General features: G+C 42.0%; 1 protein-coding gene across 2 annotated transcripts in view; it reads right to left on the bottom strand.

The window, feature by feature from the left end:
* The window catches only part of IFT43 (intraflagellar transport 43), a 106,969-nt gene that overhangs the window by 45,587 nt on the left and 37,076 nt on the right, over positions 1 to 24,306 (bottom strand). For both annotated transcript variants that reach the window (XR_001887072.1, XM_017880569.1), the window contains exon 3: positions 23,373 to 23,440. Coding sequence is in view for 1 of the 2 variants with exons in the window: in XM_017880569.1 (XP_017736058.1) it covers positions 23,373 to 23,440 (68 nt within the window). In the remaining variant the exon portion in view is untranslated. The remainder of the gene's footprint in view (positions 1 to 23,372; positions 23,441 to 24,306) is intronic.

Below are 24,306 nucleotides of genomic sequence, written 5' to 3'. Positions count from 1 at the left end.
GGAGGAGGAGGAGGAGGAGGAGGGGTTGGGCTTGCTGTCTCAGGGGTGGTGGAGGCAGAAGAAAATCCTCCCACAAGTGGACTTTCTCAGTTCTAAAGGCCAACTGTAAATATTTGGTTTCCTGGCACACAGCTCCTAAAACCCTTGGAATCTCCAAAGTGATATGTCTTTTTGTATGCTAATGAATGACTGATGGGAGATAGATGGATGGGGGGACTCCTGGATGGTCTCAGGAGGGAGGCTGGTTGCCAGGGGAACCCAATCCCTGACCTCAGGAGAGGAGATGGGCTGAAGGTTGATTTGATCACCAATGACCAATGATTTAATCAATTGTGCATACATAATGATGCTTCCATAAACACCCAAAATGACTAGGTTCTGAGAGCTTCTGGGCTGGAGAGCAAGAATGTATTCACCTGATGGGAGGGTGGCACACTTCAGCTCCATGGGAACAGAAGCTCCTACAACTGGGTCCCTTCCAAACCTTGCCCTATATAGCTCTTCATCTGGATCCTTTAAAATATGCTTTGTGGTCTGGCATGGTGGCTCACGCCTGTAATTCCAGCACTTTGGGAGGCCGAGGCAGGATCACTTGAGGCCAGGAGTTCGAGACCAGCCTGGTCAACATGGTGAAACTGGGTCTCTATTAAAAATACAAAAATTAGCTGGGCGTGATGGTACATGCCTGTAATCCCAGCTACTCAGGAGGCTGAGGCACATAGGGCAGAAGGTGGAGGTTACAGTGAGCCGAGAGAGCGCCACTGCATTCAAGCCTGGGTGACTGAGTAAGACTCTGTCTCAAAAACAAAACAAAACAAAACAAAACAAAAAAGAGAAATAAAATATGTTTTGTAATAAATTTGTGATAGTAAATAAAGTGTTTGTTTCCCTGAGCTGTGAGCTACTCTAGCAAATTAATCAAGCCTGAGAGGGGGGTCATAGGAATGCTCGATTTACAGCCAGTGGTTCAGAAGCACAGGTAAAACCACCCAGGGCTTGCAACTGGCACTGGAAATGTGGGACAGTCTTGTGGGACTCAGCTCTGAACCTGTGAGATCTGATGTTAACTCCAGGCAGATAGCATGAGAATTGAGTAAAACTGCAGAACAGCCAGTTAGTATCCACTGCAGAACTGGCTAGTGTACGGAGAAAAACTTCTATACATCTGGTGTCAGAAGTGGAGCACTGAGGGTATAGTAGGAGAAAACAGTTTCCACATTGTGCCAAGAGGACTCTACATTGGGAGAAACAGATTTCTTTTTACATCTGCAAGTACCCCAAGGTTGTCCCATGTCAAAAAGGCATTCAGAAGTGTGGGAGGCAGTGGCTGCAATGAGCCAAGATCGCACCACTGCACTCCAGCCTGGGCGACAGAGCGAGGAGGCTCCATCTCAAAAAAAAAAAAAAAAGGGTGATACTTTGCACCACCAGTCGTGCACTGTCAACACCGCAGTGGCTCCTATTTCCTAAAAAAGGAGGGCCTGCCTGGAGTTCCAGGCCCTGCACAGGAGCTCTTCTCTACCCTGCCCACCTACCCTTCTACTCCCCTCTGCAAAGCCTGGTGTGCTCATCCTAAACACACTGCGGTGGTTCATTCATGTCCCTACTCACCTGGCCCCTGGCCTCGCCTCAATGCTTGTCAATTGTTTTGTTTCAAGGTAATATAATAACTCAGAAACTAAAAGGACTTGTTTCAAGCAAGCCATCTAGAAAGTATGTTCACATCCTTTTGGAGTTGGAGAGGGCCTTTGAGATCTCTTGTGTGTAAGGCTGAAGAGACAGAGGCCAAGGGCACTGAGCTGGTTGCATGGGGCTGCTACACTACACCTCTCTTCCTCCCACCCCAGCCCAGGGCTCTGCTCTGTGCCCACTGCACAGGCAGATGTCCTGACTCCTAATGACACCTGGAGAAAAGGTGACCCAATAAGAGAAGGTGGCTCAGAAACGAACTTAGGAAATGGCCTCAAAGGCAGAAACGTAACCCGATTTAACATGTACTTGGAGTGCCTCACTCTGTGCTACTCTGCCCTAGTCTGCCATGGCATCACAGGCCCCGAAACCAGAAGCAGTTTTACAGGTGCACCCGTAACTAGAACCTGGCTCCTGAGTGGGCTGCCTGGGAATGGATCCAGTTCTTAGAGGGCACTGCAGGGTTAGAAGGGACAATCATTTCCAATGCTTAATTGAACTTAATGACTAGCCTAATTAAGCCTTTTAATGGCAGGGCTGGCAGGGCCTTGGCCAGTACCCCTAAGCACAGGCTGCATCCTCTGCACTCACCTTCTTCTGGTGGGTCAGGCAGCTGGCTGGAGCACAGCTCTGCAGAGAGCGAGGCCAAAGGAAGCTGGGAAGGGCTTAGGTCATGCATGCATTCCTTGCTATTATTCTCACAAGCTGAACATGTTGGTTTCTTGTCAAAATAGCCCTCAAAGAGTATCTCCTGAGGCTCTACCATGGGCAAAGATGCTGTATCAGGCGTCAAGGGGCATAAAAACAGAAGGCAGCAAAGCACTGAGAATAAGACCAAGATCTCTACAATCAGACTTACCTGGGTCCAAATTCTGGCTGGCTACTCACTAGCTGTGTGACTCTGAGCAAGTTACTTAACTTTTTGAATGTCAGTTTCCTTATCTGCAAGCAGGGATAATAACAGCACCTATTTCATGGAGTTGTTTTGAGGAAAAGATAACTGTTTTAGCACAGAAGCCAGCAAAAGAAGTCACAATAAATAATGTGTGTTCGTGTGTATATGTGTGTGTGTGTGTCCTCGTCCATACAATACAAGGACCGGACAAGACGTGGGCTATCCACAAACGGGTTCTGCAGCACGTTCCTGGAAGCCAAAATCTGTTTCTGAGGATGAAGCTGTAAATTTCCTAAAGTCTAGAGCTGTCTAAAAAAAACTCAGGGGATAGATAATGGCAAAAATAAAAAGAAAGAACCTAAATGTCCACCAACAGGGGAATAATGCATCCATACCACGGGATTATCACGGAGCAGTAAGAAAACTGCAGTAAATCTACGTATATTAAAACATCTCTAGGATGTACTTACTGCAAAGATAAAAAAGAATGTAAGGTACAGAATGCACTTAATGTGATCTGTTTACTTAAAAAAAAAAAATAGACTTTTGTACATACATGTATTGAAGCGTGTAAAAGATACCAACAAACTATTCCAGTAATTACTTCTAGAGAGATGGCTAGGATCAGAGTAAATAGTTTTAGGCACATTTAGCTTTATCTGTCTTGTTTGAATTTTTACATCATTAAAGAGCTATCAGTTTGCTTGTACAACTAAAAAGGACTTTATTAAAAACAGAATCAGTGGGACTGTTTCTACCAAGTTCCCCAGCTGGAGGGGTCCAAGTAGACCTCGGCAAGCACTTAATAGAAACACTAGAATTTGACAGGACATTGGATGAGACTGGCTCTAACTTTCTACTCTTGCAAGCCCTGCACTTTGTGCCAGTCCAGAAAATCAAAGGAATATTCCACAGGTGACTGTGCTTTTGGCTGTTACCATTTAAGGGACACTTCCGTGGACCACTCATTTCTTTCCTGACCCTCTAAGACCCTCCAACTTTACAATACTACTCTTGGCTCCAATAACTGACCTGCTCTAGTCGCAAGAGCATTTTCATTTCTACAAAACTAGAAACTGTAAAGGGCCAAAAGTCAAAGCCTTCACAGGACATCCTGAGAACCCATTCTAGAACCACTCTTCGTTTTAATTACAACAAAGGTCAAAGGTAGCTTCACTTAAGAAAAGCTGAAGGCCAGAGAGGAAGCTGGGAGCAGACTCTCAGGGAGGTAAGTCTTGTGCCTGCACCTGGCCATCTTTTGGCAAACTTCCCTGCAAGGCCAGCCCACAGGCAGTTGGGAAACAGTTCTGCTGACTCGGGCCCTTAGAGGTACAGCCTTTGTACAATGTGTGGCCTCAGGGTCTCAGCTGTCCTTTCCCTGGCACACATGCACAGGCAGCAAGTTCATCTCGAGTCCCCGCCTGTTCTCCAGCCACCTCCCTAGGGCATCGGGTGCTCCCCTCTGCTCCAGGGAGAGAACTGACTGGGGTCACTTGTCAGGAAGATTGCTCCGCTTTTCAGAGTGGGAAGTGAAGTATCCAAATGGTGCTGCAGCAGGGCTTGTGGGGACACACTACTGTCCCCTTTGAATGGGAAGCACTCGACAGAAGTGCAAGAGTCCAGTGATTTCATGCTTAGTCATCTGCCTAAGTAAATGCGCTTTGTGACACTAGTCACTAGCCATCCGAGGCCTTAAACTGCAATGAACATAACCTAGAACATCTCTGCTTGCTCTGTGCCAAATGTCACTATATCAACGCAAGTAGAAGTGCATGAAAGTGCTCACCCAAATCCTCAATGAGTAAAAGGCTGATGCACCTTCATACCTCTTCCCTAGCCTATGGGATCTATGTGTACCATATCTAAAGCCTTCACAATACTTTCCAAGGGTGATATTATGCCTATCACATGAATAAACAACAGAAGTCTGGTTCTTCAGTCTGGGAAGATATCACATGTATTACCTGCCTATCATTACTTTCATTGAAACAGGAAATTCTGGAGTACTCTGTAGCCCTTAAAAATAAGGCTGTTAGGCCAGGTGCGGTGGCTCACGCTTGTAATCCCAGCACTTTGGGAGGCCAAGGTGGGCGGATCACGAGGTCAGGAGATAGAGACCATCCTGGCTAACATGGTGAAACCCCATCTCTACTAAAAATACAAAAAATTAGCCGGGCATGGTGGCAGGCACCTATAGTCCCAGCTACTTGGGAGGCTGAGGCAGAAGAATGGTGTGAACCCGGGAGGCGGAGCTTGCAGTGAGAGGAAATCGCGCCACTGCACTCCAGCCTGGGTGACAGAGCGAGACTCCGTCTCAGAAAAAAAAAAAAAAAAAAAATAAGGCTGTTCAGCCAGGTATAGGTACAGTGACTCACACTATAATCCCAGCACTTTGGGAGGCCAAGGTGAGAGGATGGCTTGAGCCCAGGAGTTCAAAAACAGCCTGGGCAACATAGTGAGACCCTGTCTCCACAAAAAAATAAAAAATTAGCTGGGTGTGGTAGTACACACCTGCAGTCTCAGCTACTCAAGAGCTGAAATGGGAGGATTTCTTGAGGTTGGGAGGTCAAGGCTGCAGTGAGCCATGATCACGCCACTTCATTCCAGCCTGGGTGACAGAGTGAGACCCTGTTTCTAAAAAAGAAAAGAAGCTCTTCTACTCTGTACTGAGATTCAGAAAGATCAGCAATAAATATTGTTAGAGACTTTTTTTAAAAGTGCAGAATGTATATGTTCCCATTTGTGTCTGTAGGTGGGTGAGGAGAATATATTAACCTGCACAGAGTACCTTTGGAGAGAAACACGAAAAAAAACTGGTTAAAAGTGGTTGCCTCCAGGAGAGGAAACTGGGTGCCTAAGAAAGTCAGGAAGGGAGAGAAAGACTCAGGTTTCATATCCCACTCTTTCATATCTTTTGAATTCTATACTATGTTTCTTTTTATTTTAAAATAAATAAATAAAATTCACCAGGACTTCTAATGTCTCAAAAGAAGACATGATGTTATACAAAGGCTAAAATCTAAAAATATGTACTGTCTCCACATCCCACTCCCTTTCTCTCTCTTCCAGCCCTCTTGAAATGATCCACCTTTCTCAACTTAGTTACATTTGAGCTTTAAGGTCAAAGACACTTCACTCCACAAAAAGGCAGGCCAGGCACAATGACTCACCCCTGTAATCCTAGCACTTTGGGAGGCCAAGGCAAGAGGATTGCATGAGATCAGGGGTTCAAAACCAGCCTCAGTGACATAGCAAGACTTTATCTCTACAAAAAATGTAAAAATATGGTGAGTGTGGTGGCGCATGCCTGTAGTCCCAACTACTCAGGAGTACCTGTAGTCCCAGCTACTGAGGAGGCTGAGGCAGGAGGACAGCTTGAGCCCAGGAGTTTGAGGTTACAATGAACTATGATTGCATCCCCACCCTCCAACCTGGGCAACAGAGTGAGACTCTGTCTCAAAAAAAAAAAAAGCAATATACCATTACAAAAAGGGGTTGTGTCTAACATCAGACCTGGGTGCCTGTGTTGGACAAGGGTCCACAGAACGAACAAATGCTTACCTTTACATCTGTGCCCACGAATAGTGACTTTCAGGAAGTACCCACCTCACTGTACACACTTCAGGGGCTGAGTAGGAAAGGATACCGGGCCCGAATGGAACTACCAGTTAGAGCGAGGTCTAACTATCAGTTTAACAGGGAACATGCTCCACAGATGAGCTGTTCCACCATGACCCATCCATTACGCTCATTCCTCTCCACCCGCCAGCTACCAGAACAAAGGAAACCTACCAAAATAACACAAATGTGTGAAGACAGGAAAGGCCTAAGGATAGAATGAGTGTGACACATCTCACACTTTTTCCCTACTTCAACGAGGATACTTATTTTTCACTAGTTATTTCGATGTACACAGTCTGGGGGTTGTTCATCTCATCATATCTTGCTGAACATCTAAGATTTCCTGTAATAATGCAACTTAATCCCAATTTTTCAAAATAACTGTGGATTATCTAAGCTCATGAAAATAAAAACTTACCTAGCTCCTCCTCTATCATCTTTCCGTCCAGGCTCTGAGAGCAAAGCAAAAAATTACACTTTGGGGAGCCTACCTAGAATAAACAAATCTAAGATGTACATTAAAAAGATGTGATGTCGCATGGTCCTAAAGCCATCCTTTCTAAACTGACCATATCTCGAAAGGCACGTGAAAGAAAAGCATCTATGCAGAGCAAAATGCATGACGGTGAAATTGAGACAGAGATCCAAGCAGAGAGTTCACACAAGCATCTCCCAAAACCACAGAAATAGGGACATAGCCCCTAAACTCTAGGCACAGCCACTGGAAATGGGAGCACAATTAGCTCCCTAAGACCTTCCCTTCTCAACCATCTCACATGCAACAGCCCCATCTGATTTTACCCATTGTTGAACACTCGTTTCTGGTACCTGACTTAGTTAAGAACCCAACAACTGTTCACCCACGTCGCCCAGGACTCTGGTCATGCCATACTGATTCTGGGTTCTTTGTGGCTGAGGGTAGCAAGGGAAAAATCAATTCCCAATACTTCCAATTTTGTTTTGTGTTTCTTGAAAACCAAATGAGCAAAACTGTTTACCGATGAAAATCTGAAGGTCAAGGATTAAGTCCTTTTACTTTACTGGAAATCAGAGCTTCCTGGTCATAACAGGGACACCCTTTTCAATTATCAGAGCTCTGTAAGAAATGCCCCAAATTTACTCATTGATCAAATATGTACAGAGCACCTATGTGTACCAAGCCCTATAGACCCAGATGCAAACAAAATAGACAAACATCTCTTGCATAGTAACTACTTGCTTGTTACTATTAATAGTAATGCAAATGCAAAGGCAGCTGCAGCTCTTAGTTCAATAAAAAAAGATTTTTAAAAAACAGAGAATGAGGGAAAAGTCACATTTAGGCAAATATTAACAACTGGTTGTTCAAGGTAAAAGTGTGCATGGGGGTTTGCTATACTACTACTGCAACTTTTCTATAGGTTTGAAATTTTTTAAAATAAAAATACTAAGACAAAAAGGTAGGGTTATAAGTATAAAATGTATTCCAAGCAGCCAAGTAGCTGGTGAGACTTCATTACAGAAGAATTTCTGTTAATAAATGGAAATTAGACAGTCATCACTTGACAACCTTTAATGAAAGTATGACTCTAGCAACTATCATCAATGGATGCTACAATCTTGAGAGGGGAGTCTGATGAGGGCTCTAAAATGGAGACTCACACAGCCCTTCCCCCACTGGTCAATCACAGGCTGAAAGTGGAATGACCAGACACCTGTGCCTTCTCATACCTGTGCCTTCAAGGCAATACAGTGGGATGTACATGGCATCACCTACAAAGTATTCCTGCCAAAACTGGGCCTAAATGGAACTCCCAGTTAGAGCTACACCCAAATATCAGTTTAACAGGGAACATGAGAGACAAAGAGACAAGTTAAACACTGTGACTAGGAAGCAACAGACCAAATCCAGAATGTGGGAAATTCTACAGGACAAGCTTCTTTAAAAAAGGAAATCATCATGGCCACCTGGGCAACACAGCAAGACCTTGTCTCTACAAAAAATTTTTAAAAATTTAGCCAGGCATGGTGGCATGCACCTGTCCCAGCTAATCCCAGCTAATGCTGAGGCAGGAGGATCACTCGAGCCTAGGAGTTCAAGGTTGCAGTGAGCTATGATCATGCCACTGCACTCTCTAGCCTGAGCAACAGAGCAAGACCCTGTTTCCAAAAAAGAAGGAGGGAGGGAAGGAAGGAGGGAAGGAAGGAAGGGAGGGAGGGAGGGAGGAAGAGAGGATCAATGGCGTTGGGAAAAAAATTGGGGGGGGGTGGTGATTGTTGCAGAATAAAAGAGAGACTATAGCAATATAACAATTAGGCCAGGCACGGTGGCTCACGCCTGTAATCCCAGCACTTTGGGAGGCCAAGATAGGAGGATCACCTGAGGTCAGGAGTTCAAGATCAGCTTGGCCAACATGGCAAAACCCTGTCTCTACTAAAAATACAAAAATTAGCCAGGTGTGGTGGCACGTACCTGTAGTCTCAGCTACTTGGGAGGCTGAGGTGGGAGAACTGCTTGAACCTGGGAGGCGGAGACTGCAGTGAGCCGAGGTTGCACCACTGCATTCCAGGCTGGCAACAGAGTGAGACTCCATCAAAAAAAAAAAGAAAGAAAGAAAGAACGAACGAACGAAAGAACAGAAGAACCAAGGAATGAACAAACAAATGAAAAAAAAGGAAGGAAGGAAGGAAGGAAGGAAGGAAGGAAGGAAGGAAGGAAGGAAGGGAGACTAAATACAATATATGGACCTTGATTTGTCCTTTTTACAATCCACCTATAAAACACATTTTTGAGACAATGGAAGTAACTCAACATGATGTGGATATCAGATGACATTAAGGAATTATTAATTTTGATATGTATGCTAATGTCATGATGGTTAATAAACCAAAACAGTCCTTTAATAAAAATGATCTCCAGCAGCAGCAGGAAAGGTATGAGGGAGGGAATCAATTGCATTATTTACATATTGTTAAGCTTTTCTACTCATCCTTGGCCTCGTACAGGATAAAGCATGTTCATATCCATAGGTATATCTTCTTGAGACTAAATAACTGTGTGCCCTTATATACGTCTGACATAGTACTTCCCTGGCTTTTTCAAGACATGAAACAGTTAAAAATAACACGTCAATGGCTAACTGGGGTGGATGGATGGAGACTTCTCGTGGCCACAGGTGACCAGCCTAAGGGCCTTGGCTAGGTCTACACCACAGGCAGGGAGTGCCCACATCATGGCACACCAGCACCCATAGTGCAGCATATGGCACACCAGCTGGGCAGCTCCAGCTAACCTTTTCTCTGTGACACCTTTCTGGGAAATTGACTTCTATGGGGATGGACAGCCTATAACAGAGCTGGTTTAAGAGGATAGAACATATGTTTGTAACTGTGCTTACAGATCTAGGAGCCCTCTGGCTCCATGAGTTTTTGCTTTTCACACTTTTTAGCCTAATAGGAGTTAACTATTTGCTGCTAAAGGGAGGCAAAAAGATTCTGGTATGGCAATGACATAGAGGGAGAGGACAGAAGCCCTTTAGTATTCTTGGAACATCTATGCCATTAAAAAAAGAGAGAGAGAGAGAAAGAGAGAAGGAGGAGGGAAGGGGGATAACCTCGGGACCAGCACACAGCAGTTCTACCGCCATCTTGATGTCCTTGATGCGTGCAGATGGTGTGGAAGTGGCTGGCACCAGAACAGCCCATGAGAAGGAATGAGCGGCCAATGGAGATTTATGTGAGGAGAGTGAGATGGACAAGGTAAAATTGTCAGGAGGAGTTGTTAGAAAGTAAAATATATTGTGACAATTCCACTCCTGCCGTTCATCAATAAACTGACAGATCATTTAGTGTCAATTAGGAGTGATAGATGGACAAGTCCCCATGATCCTGGGCCAAAATTAATGGCTGGGAGGGAGAGGGTTATTGAAAATGACGGCTGACATTGAGAGCAAAGTCCTGAAAGTCCCTGAGGGGCCATTACTTGCCTCATTCCCTTGCAGATCAATGCAGGGACAAACCCAAAAACAGACACTTTGAGACAAAACTTAATCAAACTACCTTTCCTTCTCTTTACCAAGCTGGCTTTCTCTCTTCAGCTCCATTCCCCATGGCCAAGTCAGTGACCCACCGTAAGTGTCCCACCTCGGGCAACTTCAGAGCCAAGGACAGCTCCAAGACGGAGTCTCTGGTGTAGCTACGACTCTGACGACAAGGGGAAGGGACTGGTAGTGATCCCAGGCCCCACGCCATTCCTGAACTTAGCCCTCTCTGTGGCTCAGGGACGAGCAATTGAGCCCTGGCACCCAACATCTCTAACCAGTGAGGTGGCTGATACATGTTCTGCTCTCTATCCTGGGCAGTGTTATGCAAATAAAGCCAAGGTATCCCAGAAACTCGTATTCCTTAGCTATGAGCTCCTCAATCAGATTCACAAACGGCCCTTTTACTTCTCACTGGTGACACTTTCCTCCTACCTTCTTTGCACAGGGATACCTACCTTATTGAACAGAATCTACCCAACAGAGTTGGTGTAATGCACATATAAGGTGCTGCCATTGACTGAATATTTGTGTCTCCCCAAAATTCTTATGTTGAAATCCTAATCCCCAATGTGATGGTGTTTGGAGGTGGGACTTTCAGAGCTGATTAGGTTTAGATGAGATTATGAGGTTGAAGCCCTCATGATGGGGACGAGAAAGAAACATAAAATCTCACTCTTTATGTGCACATACCAAGGAAAGACACTTAAGGACATAACTAGGAAAACGACTCTCACCAAGAACCCAACCATGATGGCACCCTGATCTCAGATTTCCAGCCTCCAGAATCATGAGAAATAAATGTTTGTTGTTTAAACCTCCCCGTATATGGTAACTTGTTATAGCAGCCAAATTAAGACAAGTAACTAGCACAGTGCCATTGTTATTATCATCCAAAAAGAATTTCAGGTGAATATGCTATTTTCCGGGATCAATCCTCTGCTGTAACTAGACTGACAATAAAGTTACTATCACTCCCACAATACCAAATCTTAAGCCAAAATGCCTTCTTCATGATCCTGTTCTGACCATCAAAATTCATCCAGCTTGACTCCTATCTCCTCTGTAAGACACTCCCTGACCATAATGATTACTCTCTCTTCTGATGTCACATCACCAGTGTTACTCATTCATTTGTTCCTCACTTACAATGTGCACCTTCTGCCAATATGCTCCTTTTGCCATTCCTGATTTTTGTGGGTGAAAATGTCTCCTAAATTAGAATTCGAGCTCTTGCAGGACAGGAAGTATATCTTCCACTCTGGTACTCACTACAGTATCCCCAGCAAATAGTAGGAGCTCATGTTTCCAACCTTAATGAGGTAGGTCCTCAAAGCAACTCAAAAGATGCCTCTCTTCTCCTGTCAGCCTCTTTTTCTGTTTTAAAACTGTTCTACTTCAAGATGCCACTCTCCTTTGCCTCAACAAGCTCAACAGTCAGTCTGTCTTCCCACTTTGAAAAATGGGAAAAAAAAGAGAAGCCAAACCAAAAGGAAATTCTCTAAATTCCCCATTCCCCTCAACCATCCTCAATAACTTACCCATCCTTTCCAAGCTCCGTCTGTTTTGGAGAAAAACTATCCACCTTCCCTCCTCCTGTCCAAGGTCAATCAATCTCTTCTGGAAGGTCTTATCCTATCCCTCCAAGATCCTGCCACATCAATTAACCCCTTACTTAATTTCTAATTACTCTTTCCTCAAATATTACAGACATGATTCTTAATCTAGACTCTTCTTCCAAATACTGTTCCATCCTTTTCCTTTTTTCATAGTATCCTATGTTACTGGCCAGTTCCTCATGTCCCATTTCCTCTTCAATCTACTGCAATCTGGCTCGGGCTCCAAAGCAAATCACTGTAACCACTTTCTCAAAGGCCCCTTGTAACCTCCAAACAGCCAAATCCAAGGATCTGTCCTTGTCTTCTCCTGTTTTTGTAGATGACTCAAAGCGCATCTGTTTTTTGACCTCCCTTGTGGACGCCTGAGCTGCGGAAATTACCCACATGTCCCACCATCAGCCCCTAAATCAGGTCTCTCCTGCCTTCCCTCGCTTACAGCACCATTACCCAACCAGACACCTAAGTGGGGCTCCTTGCAGTGACCTTCACCTCCTCCCTCTGCCCCACATCCAACCACTGGCATTTCTATTAACTCTACCTCCAAAATGTCTCCACATCGTCTTTCCTTTCCATCCTCACACCACAGCCCTAGTTTAGGCTCTTATCTTTCATGCAGATTCATACTTCCCAACAGGTCTTCCAGCCTTTCAGCTCTCCACCTTCCACACTGAAAGCAAAGTGACCATTTAAAAATACTGATCTGCTAATGCTATCCCTCCCCTCCTCCCCCTACCCCACAACAGGCCCCGGTGTGTGATGTTCCCCTTCCTGTGTCGCAGTGTTCTCACTGTTCAATTCCCACCTATGAGTGAGAACATGCAGCGTTTGGTTTTCTGTTCTTGCAATAGTTTACTAAGAATGATGGTTTCCAGCTGCATCCATGTACCTACAAAGGACATGAACTCATCCCTTTTTATGACTACATAGTATTCTATGGTGTATACGTGTACCCTAGAACTTAAAGTATAATAAAAAATAATTAATTAAAAAAATACTGATCTGATCATTCATATGTTGAATAAATAGTCACCAAATGCTTATTATGGACTAGGCACTGTGCAAAAGACTGGGGGCATGTAAATAAGAGAGTGTGTCTCCTCTCGTGGAGCTCACATTGCAGCAGATAGAAAAAGAGATTATGTATGCATGCATGTGGATATGTCAGGTAGCAGTAAATAAAGCAGGCTATGGGGACCACAGAGCGATGAGGGGTGCTACTTTATGTAAAGTGAGGTCAGGTAGGACCTTGTAAGCCATGGTAAGGACTTTGGGTAAGGACTTTGACTGGGTGGCATGCTACTGCAGGGTTCTGAGTATGCAAGTAAAAGGTTTGCACCTATGTTTTGAAAGAGTCACTCTGGTTATGCAGAGATAACACAAAGGGAGCCTCGTCAGGAAGTTCTCACTTGAGCCAGTGCAAGAAATGATGGCTGCAGTCAGGGGCTGGCAGTTCAGATAACAGATGTATTCCAACAGTAGACTTAACAGGGTTTGCTGGCAGACTGAATAGGGTGATATAAAGAGAGGAGGCCAGGATAATTCCAAAGTTTACAATCTGAGCAATTAGGAAGATAGAGTCGGCACTTACCGAGATCTAGGGAAGACTTTGGAGGCACAATTAGGGGAGGGGGTAGAAGGGGTTGAAATTAAGAAGACTAATTTGGATGTGTCAGGTTTGTGTTGCATATTCCCGTTGAAAACATCAAGCAGGCAAATGGCTGTCCAGAAGGAGAACTGGGCTGGAAATATAAATTCTGGAGTCATCACTGCATAGACGAGAGTCAAACCTGAGACCGGGTTGAGATCATGCAGAAAGTGAGTGTTGACAGAGAAGAGAGGAGGTTAGAGAAGAGCCCGGGGCACTCCAACATTTCGAGGGGTCAGAACCAGGCCACAGACTGAAAAGTCAAGCAAGTGAATACCTTGGAAAGTAATACGTGACAAGGAAAAGCTTCTCTCTCCAAGAGGAAATGGATTTGATCTGGAAAAATCTTTAATATTTTCACTGAGGAATGAATACTTGTGATAATCTTTTGTTCTCTAAGAAGCAGACAGGATTTGTCTTATTTTCTTATTTCAAAATAAATTCCAGATATGACAAGTACTAAAATCCCCTAATAATTTAGGAAAACAAAGCTCCTCCCATTCACATTAATAGATGAGACCAGCATTTCTGTATCACCTTCTTGTTTTTCTTAACACTAAAAATGACTGTTATGGTCTATGGAAAACAGTATGGTACATAATAGCATAGGAATAGAGGGACCACTAGCACAGAATAACGCATCCAAAAACAGACCATAATTTATATATGTATATTATTAAATTATATAATGTTTATATATGTATATATAATTATATATATGTATGTTTACTTTTCCAAAAAGAAGTATAGGAAAGATAAACCAGAAACTAATAAAGAAACTACCTATAAGGGATGGACGGGAATGAGGTGGAGGGGATGATAAGGATGGGAGTGAGACATCACTGAGTATATCTTTCTGTACAATTTTAACTTTTCATTGGTGTAAATGTTCTACATATTCAAGAGTAAATTAAATAAAAAGGATTTTCAAAAACCTTAAAATTGAACACAGAAACAAGTGAATGTAATTGTGTATTAAATTGATACCTTAACCTATATGAGAAATAATTCAAATAACTTCTGAAAACAGTATCCTGAACCTTAGTGTGATATATTCTTTTTTTTTTTTTTTGAGATGGAGTCTCGCTCTGTTGCCCAGGCTGGAGTGCAGTGGCGCAATCTCGGCTCACTGCAAGCTCCGCCTCCCGGGTTCATGCCGTTCTCTTGCCTCAGCCTCCTGAGTAGCTGGGACTACAGGCGCCCACCACCGGGCTATTGTATTTTTAGTAAAGACGGGGTTTCACCTTATTAGCCAGGATGGTCTCGATCTCCTGACCTCGTGATCTTCCCGCCTCGGCCTCCCAAAGTGCTGGGATTACAGGCGTGAGCCACCGCACCCGGCCTAGTGTGCTATATTCTAAGGACAAAAAGAACCACAAGAAATCTTGAGCTTTACTTAGGAGTTTGTTTTTGATAATGACATTAGTATAGTAACTGTAAAACTATTTTATGTGTGTTACAGGATACAGCGTATTTTTAAAAATGTGTTTACTAGTTCTAGCTACTAAAAGAGCCTAGAAGCAAAGATATCCAATAGCAATGCAGTGTGCCCATAGATCTTGAATTCTATAACTATTCTCCACCAAAAGGACCCAGGCCTCCTTGGAGAAGCAGCTGACTCCTGGACTGAATCTGGAAAATACAAAATTATTCTGGAATATCTTGCTGCATTGAAAAGCAAGCACTTGATACTCAAATACTAATACAGCACAAAGGCATAAGAGCCATCCTGAAGTTCTCCCTGGCCAAACATGGGACAATCTGAGCACTAATAAACATAAGTATTATAGAAAAAAAAAAAAAAAAGTGATGATGGAAATGAGTTATAACACAATGAACAATACAAATCCATGAGTCCAGTTGGGTGCAGTAGTTCATGGCTATAATCTCAGCACTTTGGGAGGCCAAAGTAGGAGGACTGCCAGGAGTTTGAGACCAGCCTTGGCAACACAGTGAGACCACAGTTCTACAAAAATAAGAATTTAAAAAAATTAGCCAGGCATTGTGGTACATGCCTGCACTCCTAGCTACTGGGGAGGCTGAAGCAGGAGAATCACTTGAGCCCAGGAGGCTGAGGTTACAGTGAACTATGATTGCACCATTGCACTCCAGCCTGGGCAACAGAGAAAGAGAAAGATCCTGTCTCAAAAATAAATAAATAAATAATTTAAAAAGTACAAAAATAGACACATAGGCCAATGGAACAGAGCAGAAAACCTAGAACTAGAACAGCATACCTTCAACCAACCAATCTGTGGCAAAGTTGACAAAAATAAGCAACAGGGAAAGGACATCCTATTAAATAAATGGCGCTGGGAAAACTAGCTAACCATACGTAAAAGAATGAAACTGGACCCTTTCTTATCACTATATAAGAAAAATTAGCTCAAGATGGATCCAAGACTTAAGTGTAAGACTTCAAAACTATAAAAATCCTAGAAGAAAGCTTAGGAAATATCCTTCTGGATGTCAGCTTTGACAAAGAATTTATGACCAAGTCCTCAAAAGCAACTGTGACAAAAGGAAAAATGGGCAAGTGGGATCTAATTAAATTAACGAGTTTCTGCACAGCAAGAGAAACTATCAGCAGGGTAAACAAACAACCTACAGAATGGGAGAACATTTTTGCCAACTATGCATCTGACAAAGGATTAATATCCAGAATAGGAACTTAAACAAATCAACAAGGAAAAAACAAATAACCCCATTAAAAAGTGGGCAAAGGCCATGAACAGATACTTCTCAGAAGAAGACATACACGCAGCCAACAAACATATGAATAAATGCTTAACATCACTATCAGAGAAATGCAAATTGAAGCCACAATGAGATACCATCTCAAACCTGTCAGAATGGCTATTGTTAAAAAAGTCAAAAAATAACAGATGTTGGTGAGGCTTCTGAGAAAAAGGAATGCTTACACACTGTTGGTGGGAATGTAAATTAGTTTAGCCACTGTAGAAAGCAGTCTGGAGATTTCTCAAAGAACTAACAATAGAACTACCATTTGACCCAGCAATCCCATTACTGGGTGGTATATACATACCCAAAGGAAAATAAATCATTCTATCAAAAAGACACATGCAAACATATATTCATCGCAGCACAGTTCACAACAGGAAAGACATGGAATCAACCTAGGTGTCCATCACTGGTGGACTGGATAAAGAAAATGTGATATATATATATATATATCACATAGAATACTATGTAACCATTTGAAAGAATGAAATTACATCCTTTGCAGCACTATGGATACAGCTGGAGGCCATTATCCTAAACAAACAAATGCAGAAACAGAAAACCAAATATTGGAGGTCTCACTTATAAGTAGGAGCTAAATCCTGGGCACATACAAACATAGAGCTGGGAACAACAGACACTGGGGACTCCAAAAGGGGCTGTGGGTGAGGACTGAAAAGCTTCCTATTGGGTACTGTGTTCACTATCTGAGTGATAGGATCAATAGAGGCTCAAACCTCAGCATCATACAATACACCCTTGTAACAAACCTGCACATGTATCTCCTGAATCTAAAATAAAACAGTTTTTTTTTTAAATCCATGAGTCCATGATTTTAAAGAGAGAAAGCAATAGAAAAAGAAAAAAGGAGAAAAGGAAATTCTTCTTTATAAAAAAACTCCAAGCAATTAATATAGAATGGTAGAATTAGAAAGTTAACATTTTGCAATCCCCGATATAATAACTGATTCTGGCAAGGATCATTAATGGATGCTAAAACTGGGTGAAAGGGTGTGGGTGAACAGGATTCAAAGTGGTACCCCAAACAATTACTAATTATTGATAAAGGAAAAAAAGAATCTTTGCAATGGAGAGATCTAGAGATCACCACCTAGACCAAGTGATAAAACTTAGTAACACCAACCAAGGGATCAGCTGATGTCACATGCCTCCTAATTTGATAAGCTAAGAAGGACATGTGATCACCTGTTCTGGTCAACAATCTTTAACTTGAATCTTATCATGAAGAATCAATTAGAGAAACCCAGAATGTGAGACATTCTACAACACAACCGGCCTGGGTTCCTCAAAAAAGTCAATGTCTTGGTGGGGAATGGGGAAGGGTGAGGACTAGTTTAGATAAAGAGAGACTAAAAAGACAACTATGAAACGCAGTATTTGAGCTCTGATTGGATCCTGGAGTTATAAGAGACATCTGGAGGAACAAAGGGGGGTATTGAAATATAAACTATATATTAAATATTATTAAACTGCCATGAAATGTCTTAGGTATGAGTGATACTGTGAAACTGTAGAGAATGTCATTAATCTTGAGAGATGCATGCTAAAGTATTTAGGGGTGAAATGTCATGACATCTACAACTTACTTTCAGGTTCAGGAAAAAGTGTACAGGGGGATGTTGGGGAATGGGGAGGGAGAAAAAAGTGGGAGGAGAGGGTGGAAAAAAAGGAAGTAAATATTTTTAATAGTGATATTTTATTTTTTTAATTTAACTTTTAAGTTCAGGGGTACATATGCAGGTTTGTTATATAGGTAAACTTGTGTCACAGGGGTTTGTTGTACAAATTATTTCATCACCATGGCATTAAGCGTAGTACCCAGTAGTTATTTTTCCTGATCCTTTCCAATTTCCCACCCTCCACCTTTCAATAGGCCCCAGTGTGTGTTGTTCTCCTCTATGTGTCCATGTGTTCTCATCATTTAGCTTCCACTTACAAGTGAGAACATACAGTGTCTGATTTTCTGTTCCTACGTTAGTTTGCTAAGGATAGTGGCCTGCAGCTCTATCCATGTTCCTGCAAAGGACATGATCTTGTTCTTTTTTATGGCTACATACTATTCCATGATGTATATGTACAACATTTTCTTTATTCAGTCTACCATTGATGGGCATTAAGGTTGATTCCATGTCTTTGCTATTGCAAATAGTGCTGCAATGAACATACACATGCATGTGTCTTTATAATAAAATGATATATTATTTTGGGTATATACCCAGTAATGGGATTGCTGGGTCAAATGGTATTTCTGTCTCTAGGTCTTTGAAGAATCACCACACTGTCTTCCACAATGACTGAACTAATTTACACTCATGCCAACACTGTGCAATCGTTCCTTTTCTCTGCAACCTCACCAGCATCTGTTATTATTATTATTATTATTTTATTTTATTTTATTATTTGAGTTTCACTCTGGTTGCCCAGGCTGGAGTGCAATGGCACAATACGGGCTCACTGCAACCTCTGCCTCCCAGGTTCAAGCAATTCTCCTGCCTCAGCCTCCTGAGTAGCTGGGATTACAGGCATGCATCACCACGCCCAGCTAATTTTGTATTTTAGTAGAGATGGGGATTCTCCCTGTTGGTCAGGCTGGTCTCAAACTCCCGACCTCAGGTGATTTGCCCACCTTGGCCTCCCAAAGTGCTGGGATTACAGGCGTGAGCCACCATGCCTGGCCATATTTTTTTGACTTTTTAATAACTGCCATTCTGACTGGTGTGAGATGNATTGCAAATAGTGCTGCAATGAACATACACATGCATGTGTCTTTATAATAAAATGATATATTATTTTGGGTATATACCCAGTAATGGGATTGCTGGGTCAAATGGTATTTCTGTCTCTAGGTCTTTGAAGAATCACCACACTGTCTTCCACAATGACTGAACTAATTTACACTCATGCCAACACTGTGCAATCGTTCCTTTTTCTCTGCAACCTCACCAGCATCTGTTATTATTATTATTATTATTTTTATTTTTATTTTTATTATTTGAGTTTCACTCTGGTTGCCCAGGCTGGAGTGCAATGGCACAATACGGGCTCACTGCAACCTCTGCCTCCCAGGTTCAAGCAATTCTCCTGCCTCAGCCTCCTGAGTAGCTGGGATTACAGGCATGCATCACCACGCCCAGCTAATTTTGTATTTTAGTAGAGATGGGGATTCTCCCTGTTGGTCAGGCTGGTCTCAAACTCCCGACCTCAGGTGATTTGCCCACCTTGGCCTCCCAAAGTGCTGGGATTACAGGCGTGAGCCACCATGCCTGGCCATATTTTTTTGACTTTTTAATAACTGCCATTCTGACTGGTGTGAGATGGTATCTCATTGTGGTTTTGATTTGCATTTCTCTAATGATCAGTGATGTTGAGCTTGTTGGCTGCATGTATGTCTTTCTTTTAGAAAGTGTTTATTCATCCTTTAATGGGGTTGGTTTTTTTCTTGTGAATTTAAGTTCCTTATAGATGCTAGATACTACACTTTTGTCAGATGCATAGTTTGCAAAAGTTTCTCCCATTCTCTAGGTTGTCTGCTCACTCTGTTGACAGTTTCCTTTGCTGTGCAGAAGCGCTTTACTTTAATCAGATATCATTTGTCAATTTTTGATTTTGTTGTGATTGCTTTTGGTGTCTTCATCATGAAATCTTTGCCTGATCCTATGTCCGGAATGGTATTGCCTAGGTTGTCTTTCAGAGTTTTTGTATTTTTGGGTTTTACATTTAGTCTTTTATGCATATTGAGTTAATTTTTGTACATGGTGTAAAGAAAGGGTCCAGTTTCAATCTTCTGCATATGACTAGCCAGTTATCTCAACACCATTTATTGAATAAGGAATCCTTCCCCCATTGCTTTTTTTGTCAGGTTTGTTGAAGATAGTTGCAGGTATGCAGTCTTATTTCTGAGTTCTCTATTCTGTTCTATTGGTCTATGTGTCTCTTTTTGTACAGTACCATGCTGTTTTGGTTACTGTAGCCCTGTAGTATAGTTTGAAGTTGCATAGTGTGATGCCTCCAGGTGTTTGTGCTTTTGTTTGCTTAGGATTGCCTTGGCTATTTGGGCCCTTTTTTGTTCCATATAAATTTTAAAATAGTTTTTTCTAGAAAAGTTCTGTGAAGAATGTCAATGGTAGTTTAATAGAAATAGCACTGAATCTATAAATTGCTTTTGCCAGTATGGTCATTTTAACAATATTGAGTCTTCCTATCCATAAGCATGGACTGTTTCTCCATTTGTTTGCATCATCTCTGACTTCTTTGAACAGTGGTTTGTAGTTCTCATAGAGATCTTTCAAGATAGTGCCATTTTGAAGGCAACAACTGCTCAAGTAAATTCTAAACTAGAATAATGACTATTCTTTGAGAAACTATTCCCGTGTATATCTTAAGTAGTTAAATTCGATAACTGGCCATCCCACTGGCACATTTTTTTTTTTATCTTTCATCTAAGACTTAGTGCAAGAGATTAAGTAATGAAATGATTTGTAATCCAGTCTTTAGAACTGGACTCTGAACTAAACTAAAAGACATTAAGCACTTGCTCCTTCTGACTTACAGGCATCTATGACTCCATTTACTTCGTCCATAAAATGGGACCAAAGGTAAAGGCTAGCAAAATGTCTCGGTCTTACCACCATATTTTCTGTCAGGCTGGCCTAGATTAACTATATTTAAGCAATGAATCAAACTTCAAGAATCACAAAGACTAACTGTAATCAAAGCCTGTTTAAAGCATCTGGAAGGTGCTGATAGCTACAGAGGCTAACAAATGTGGCTGAAGGTGGCAGCCAGCACCATCCTACTATAGATGCCACTTACAGAGCACATGTTACCTAACACTTTTATGTTTTAGAACCATAAAACGTAGAGAGACCTGCCTTATTACTTTACTCCTTATGCACTGTTGTTATTCATAACTTAATTGCAGCACAAGCTAGGTACTAGCTTTATGCTGAGTACTCTTCCTGTGTGTTCAAGCCTCAGAACAATTCTTTGCAATAGGTGTTATTATTGCTACTTTACAGGGTTAAGTAACTTCCCCAAGTTTACACAGCCAGTTAAATGCTGAAACCTAAATTCAAACCCTGGTATGTCTGAATCAGATACCCATGGTTTTAACCTTACTGTGATGTTGCTACCTACGAGTAAAACAAGAGATGACATAATTACCACACCTTAGCATGAAAACTCTGCCAGTTTGAGCACGGAAGAAATGCGAGAGAGTATGTGGTAGGAAGAAGTTTGAGGAACACTTTCTCCTTATTTGAAACAAGGTAATTCTGAAACCATCCCTGAGATGTGGATGCTTATCCTGGATGGATGAAGATCTTGCAGAGATTTCTACTCTAGGTCATGTGCATTCCCAGATGCTGGCAGAAATCCAAGGGAATATCATTCATTGATTATATCTAACTCAAATTTGTCCAACCTGCTTTATTTTGTTGTTGTTCTGTTTTGTTTTATTTTAGGCTTTTAGCAGCCTGAATCCATGGTTTTTAGTTTCTGTCTCTAGTGATAAGTGGAAAAGAGGAATGAAGAAGGGGTTTTACTGGCCCAACCAGAAACAGAAACTAAGAATCTGTGACTGTATTCTCTCTCTTGAACACCCCTGGCTAATTCTTACCAACATAAGGTTTAGAAAATACTTCTGATACTACAGTTTGGAAAGCTGACATTCCTATGCTTAAGGCTTTAATGTAGTTCACAATTAAAGAAGATTCCTGATACTCAAAATAACCATTGCTTTTCTTGATCTGTAATTACTTCTCCCAAACAGACCCTTCATATGAAGCATTTATGGCACCATTAAGATCCCAAAGCTCCTGCAGCTCATAAACATCACCACCTGCCAGAATGCCTGTGAGAAGAATATGGTCGAAGCCTATCTATGAGGACAGAATGGGGATAAGAAACAGTCATCATCATCATCATAATAGCCAACATCTACAAGTGCTTCCTAAATGCTTCTCTCTCTTCTAAATATTTTACACATATGAATTCATTTAATCCTCACAATGATCCTTTCAAGTAAGAACTATTTTTAACCCCATTGTAGAGATGCAGAAATGGAGACCAGAGATGTTAAATTAATTGCTTGGGATCTCTTAGATAATAAATGAGATAGTTAGGATTCAAAGCTAGGCAGCTGGCTCCAGTACCTGCGGCTCTCACCACACTCTGCCGCCTCTCAATGTGGAACCACAGGGATCAGCTTCTGGTCTAAGCTGTGGAAAGGCTGGGAGGGCTAAACACAACAGCAACATTCCTGTTACATATATAATTTCCTTTAATCTTTGAATCACCCTGTAGGGAACATCAGTGTGTCCATCCAGGGGCTCAGCCATGGTTAACACCTTGCTCAACATCATCCAGCTCAGAGAGAATGGCATCTGCATCTACAGTCCCACACTGTGAGCCCTATGCAGTTTATAAAGTGCTGCCACATACACTGTGACATCAGGTTTCCCAGCCTTTCCAGGAGCTATGGAGAGGCTGATGAGATAATGTTAGTTATGGTTATGGTATCAATATTCATGCCAGCTTACAGTAAACACAAGATACCAACTAGGCAGGGTGATGGGACATCTGTATTGTTTCCCTTTATGAATGATGACAGATATATGTCAGGGGAGGACATACCGCAGAGTTCATCAGGAGTTACAACAGGCAATTCCATTATGTTTAGAAAATTAAGAACACAAAATGTTACAACACGAGTAAACTTTGAAAACATTATGACAAGTGAGAGAAGCCAGCCATAAAGGACCACATAATATAGATTCTACTTACATGAAATGTCCAGAATACGCAAATCAGAGAGAGAGAAAGTTGACTGGTAACCACCTAGATCTAGGGAGGTTGGGGGGACATGGGAAGTGCTGCTAATAGATACAGGGTTTCTTTTGGTGGGGAGGTGATAAAAATGTTGTAAAATTGATTGTGGTAATGGTTGCACAACTCTGTGAATATATTAAGAACGATTAAATTGTACATTTTAAGTGGGTGAATTGTATGGTATGTAAATTTTTTCTCAATAAAGTTATTGTAAAAAATAAAACAACACAGGAGCAAAGTCCCCCCAGCCGTGTCCACCCCCACCCCTACTCTTATGAGCTGCTGGTACTCACTTCGAAGCCTTCACGGAATCACCTGCCCAGCCTCCCTCTCGGCAGCGAGGTAATTTAGGAGAGGAAGTCTACAAGGAAAGAGAAGTCAAAAGAACACATTCACTCAACATTTGCATTTATTTTATTTTATTTTTTATTTTCTATTTTTTGAGATGAAATCTCGCTCTGTCACCCAGGCTGCAGTGCAGTGGCGCGACCTCAGCTCACTGGAACCTCTGCATCCTGGGTTCAAGCAACTCTCCTGTCTCAGCCTCCCGAGTAGCTGGGATTATAGCCGTGCACCACTACACAGAGCTAATTTTTGTATTTTTAGTAGACACAGGGTTTCACCCTGTTGGCCAGGCTGGTCTCAAACTCCTGACCTCAAGTGATCCACCCGCCTGGGCCTCCCAAAGTGCTGGTATTACATGCGTGACCCACTGTGCCCGACCAACATTTGTGTTTAAGCACCACAATGGCTGAGGGTAATCTCACCTACACCAACCAATATTCAGCCTACCTTCTGAATAAAAATACAGTGACCTTTCTAACTTACTATGAAAATCTGGGTTCCTTCATACCCTTCTGGTGAGTTATAAATTGGCACGTTTCTGGAGGGCTATTTGGTGATGTTTATTGAAAACCTTAAAAATGCTCATACTTTTTTTTTTAATCATGGAAATATTTATTTATTTATTTTATTATACTTTAAGTTCTATACTTTATTATACTTTAAGTGTCCAAGTGATCTCATTGTTCAATTCCCACCTATAAGTGAGAACATGCAGTATTTGGTTTTCTGTTCTTGCGATAGTTTGCTGAGAATGGTGGTTTCCAGCTGCATCCATGTCCCTACAAAGGACACGAACTCATCCTTTTTTTATGGTTGCATATTATTTTATGGTGCATATGTGCCACATTTTCCTTTTTTTTTTTTTTTTTTTTTTTTTTTTTT

The sequence above is a fragment of the Rhinopithecus bieti genome, unplaced genomic scaffold (genome assembly GCF_001698545.2).
Source record: "Rhinopithecus bieti isolate Rb0 unplaced genomic scaffold, ASM169854v2 scaffold_11380, whole genome shotgun sequence".
In the NCBI taxonomy this organism is placed as follows: domain Eukaryota; kingdom Metazoa; phylum Chordata; class Mammalia; order Primates; family Cercopithecidae; genus Rhinopithecus; species Rhinopithecus bieti.
The sequence above is the reverse complement of the archived record's forward strand: the minus strand, read 5'-3'. Positions and strand labels throughout refer to the sequence as shown.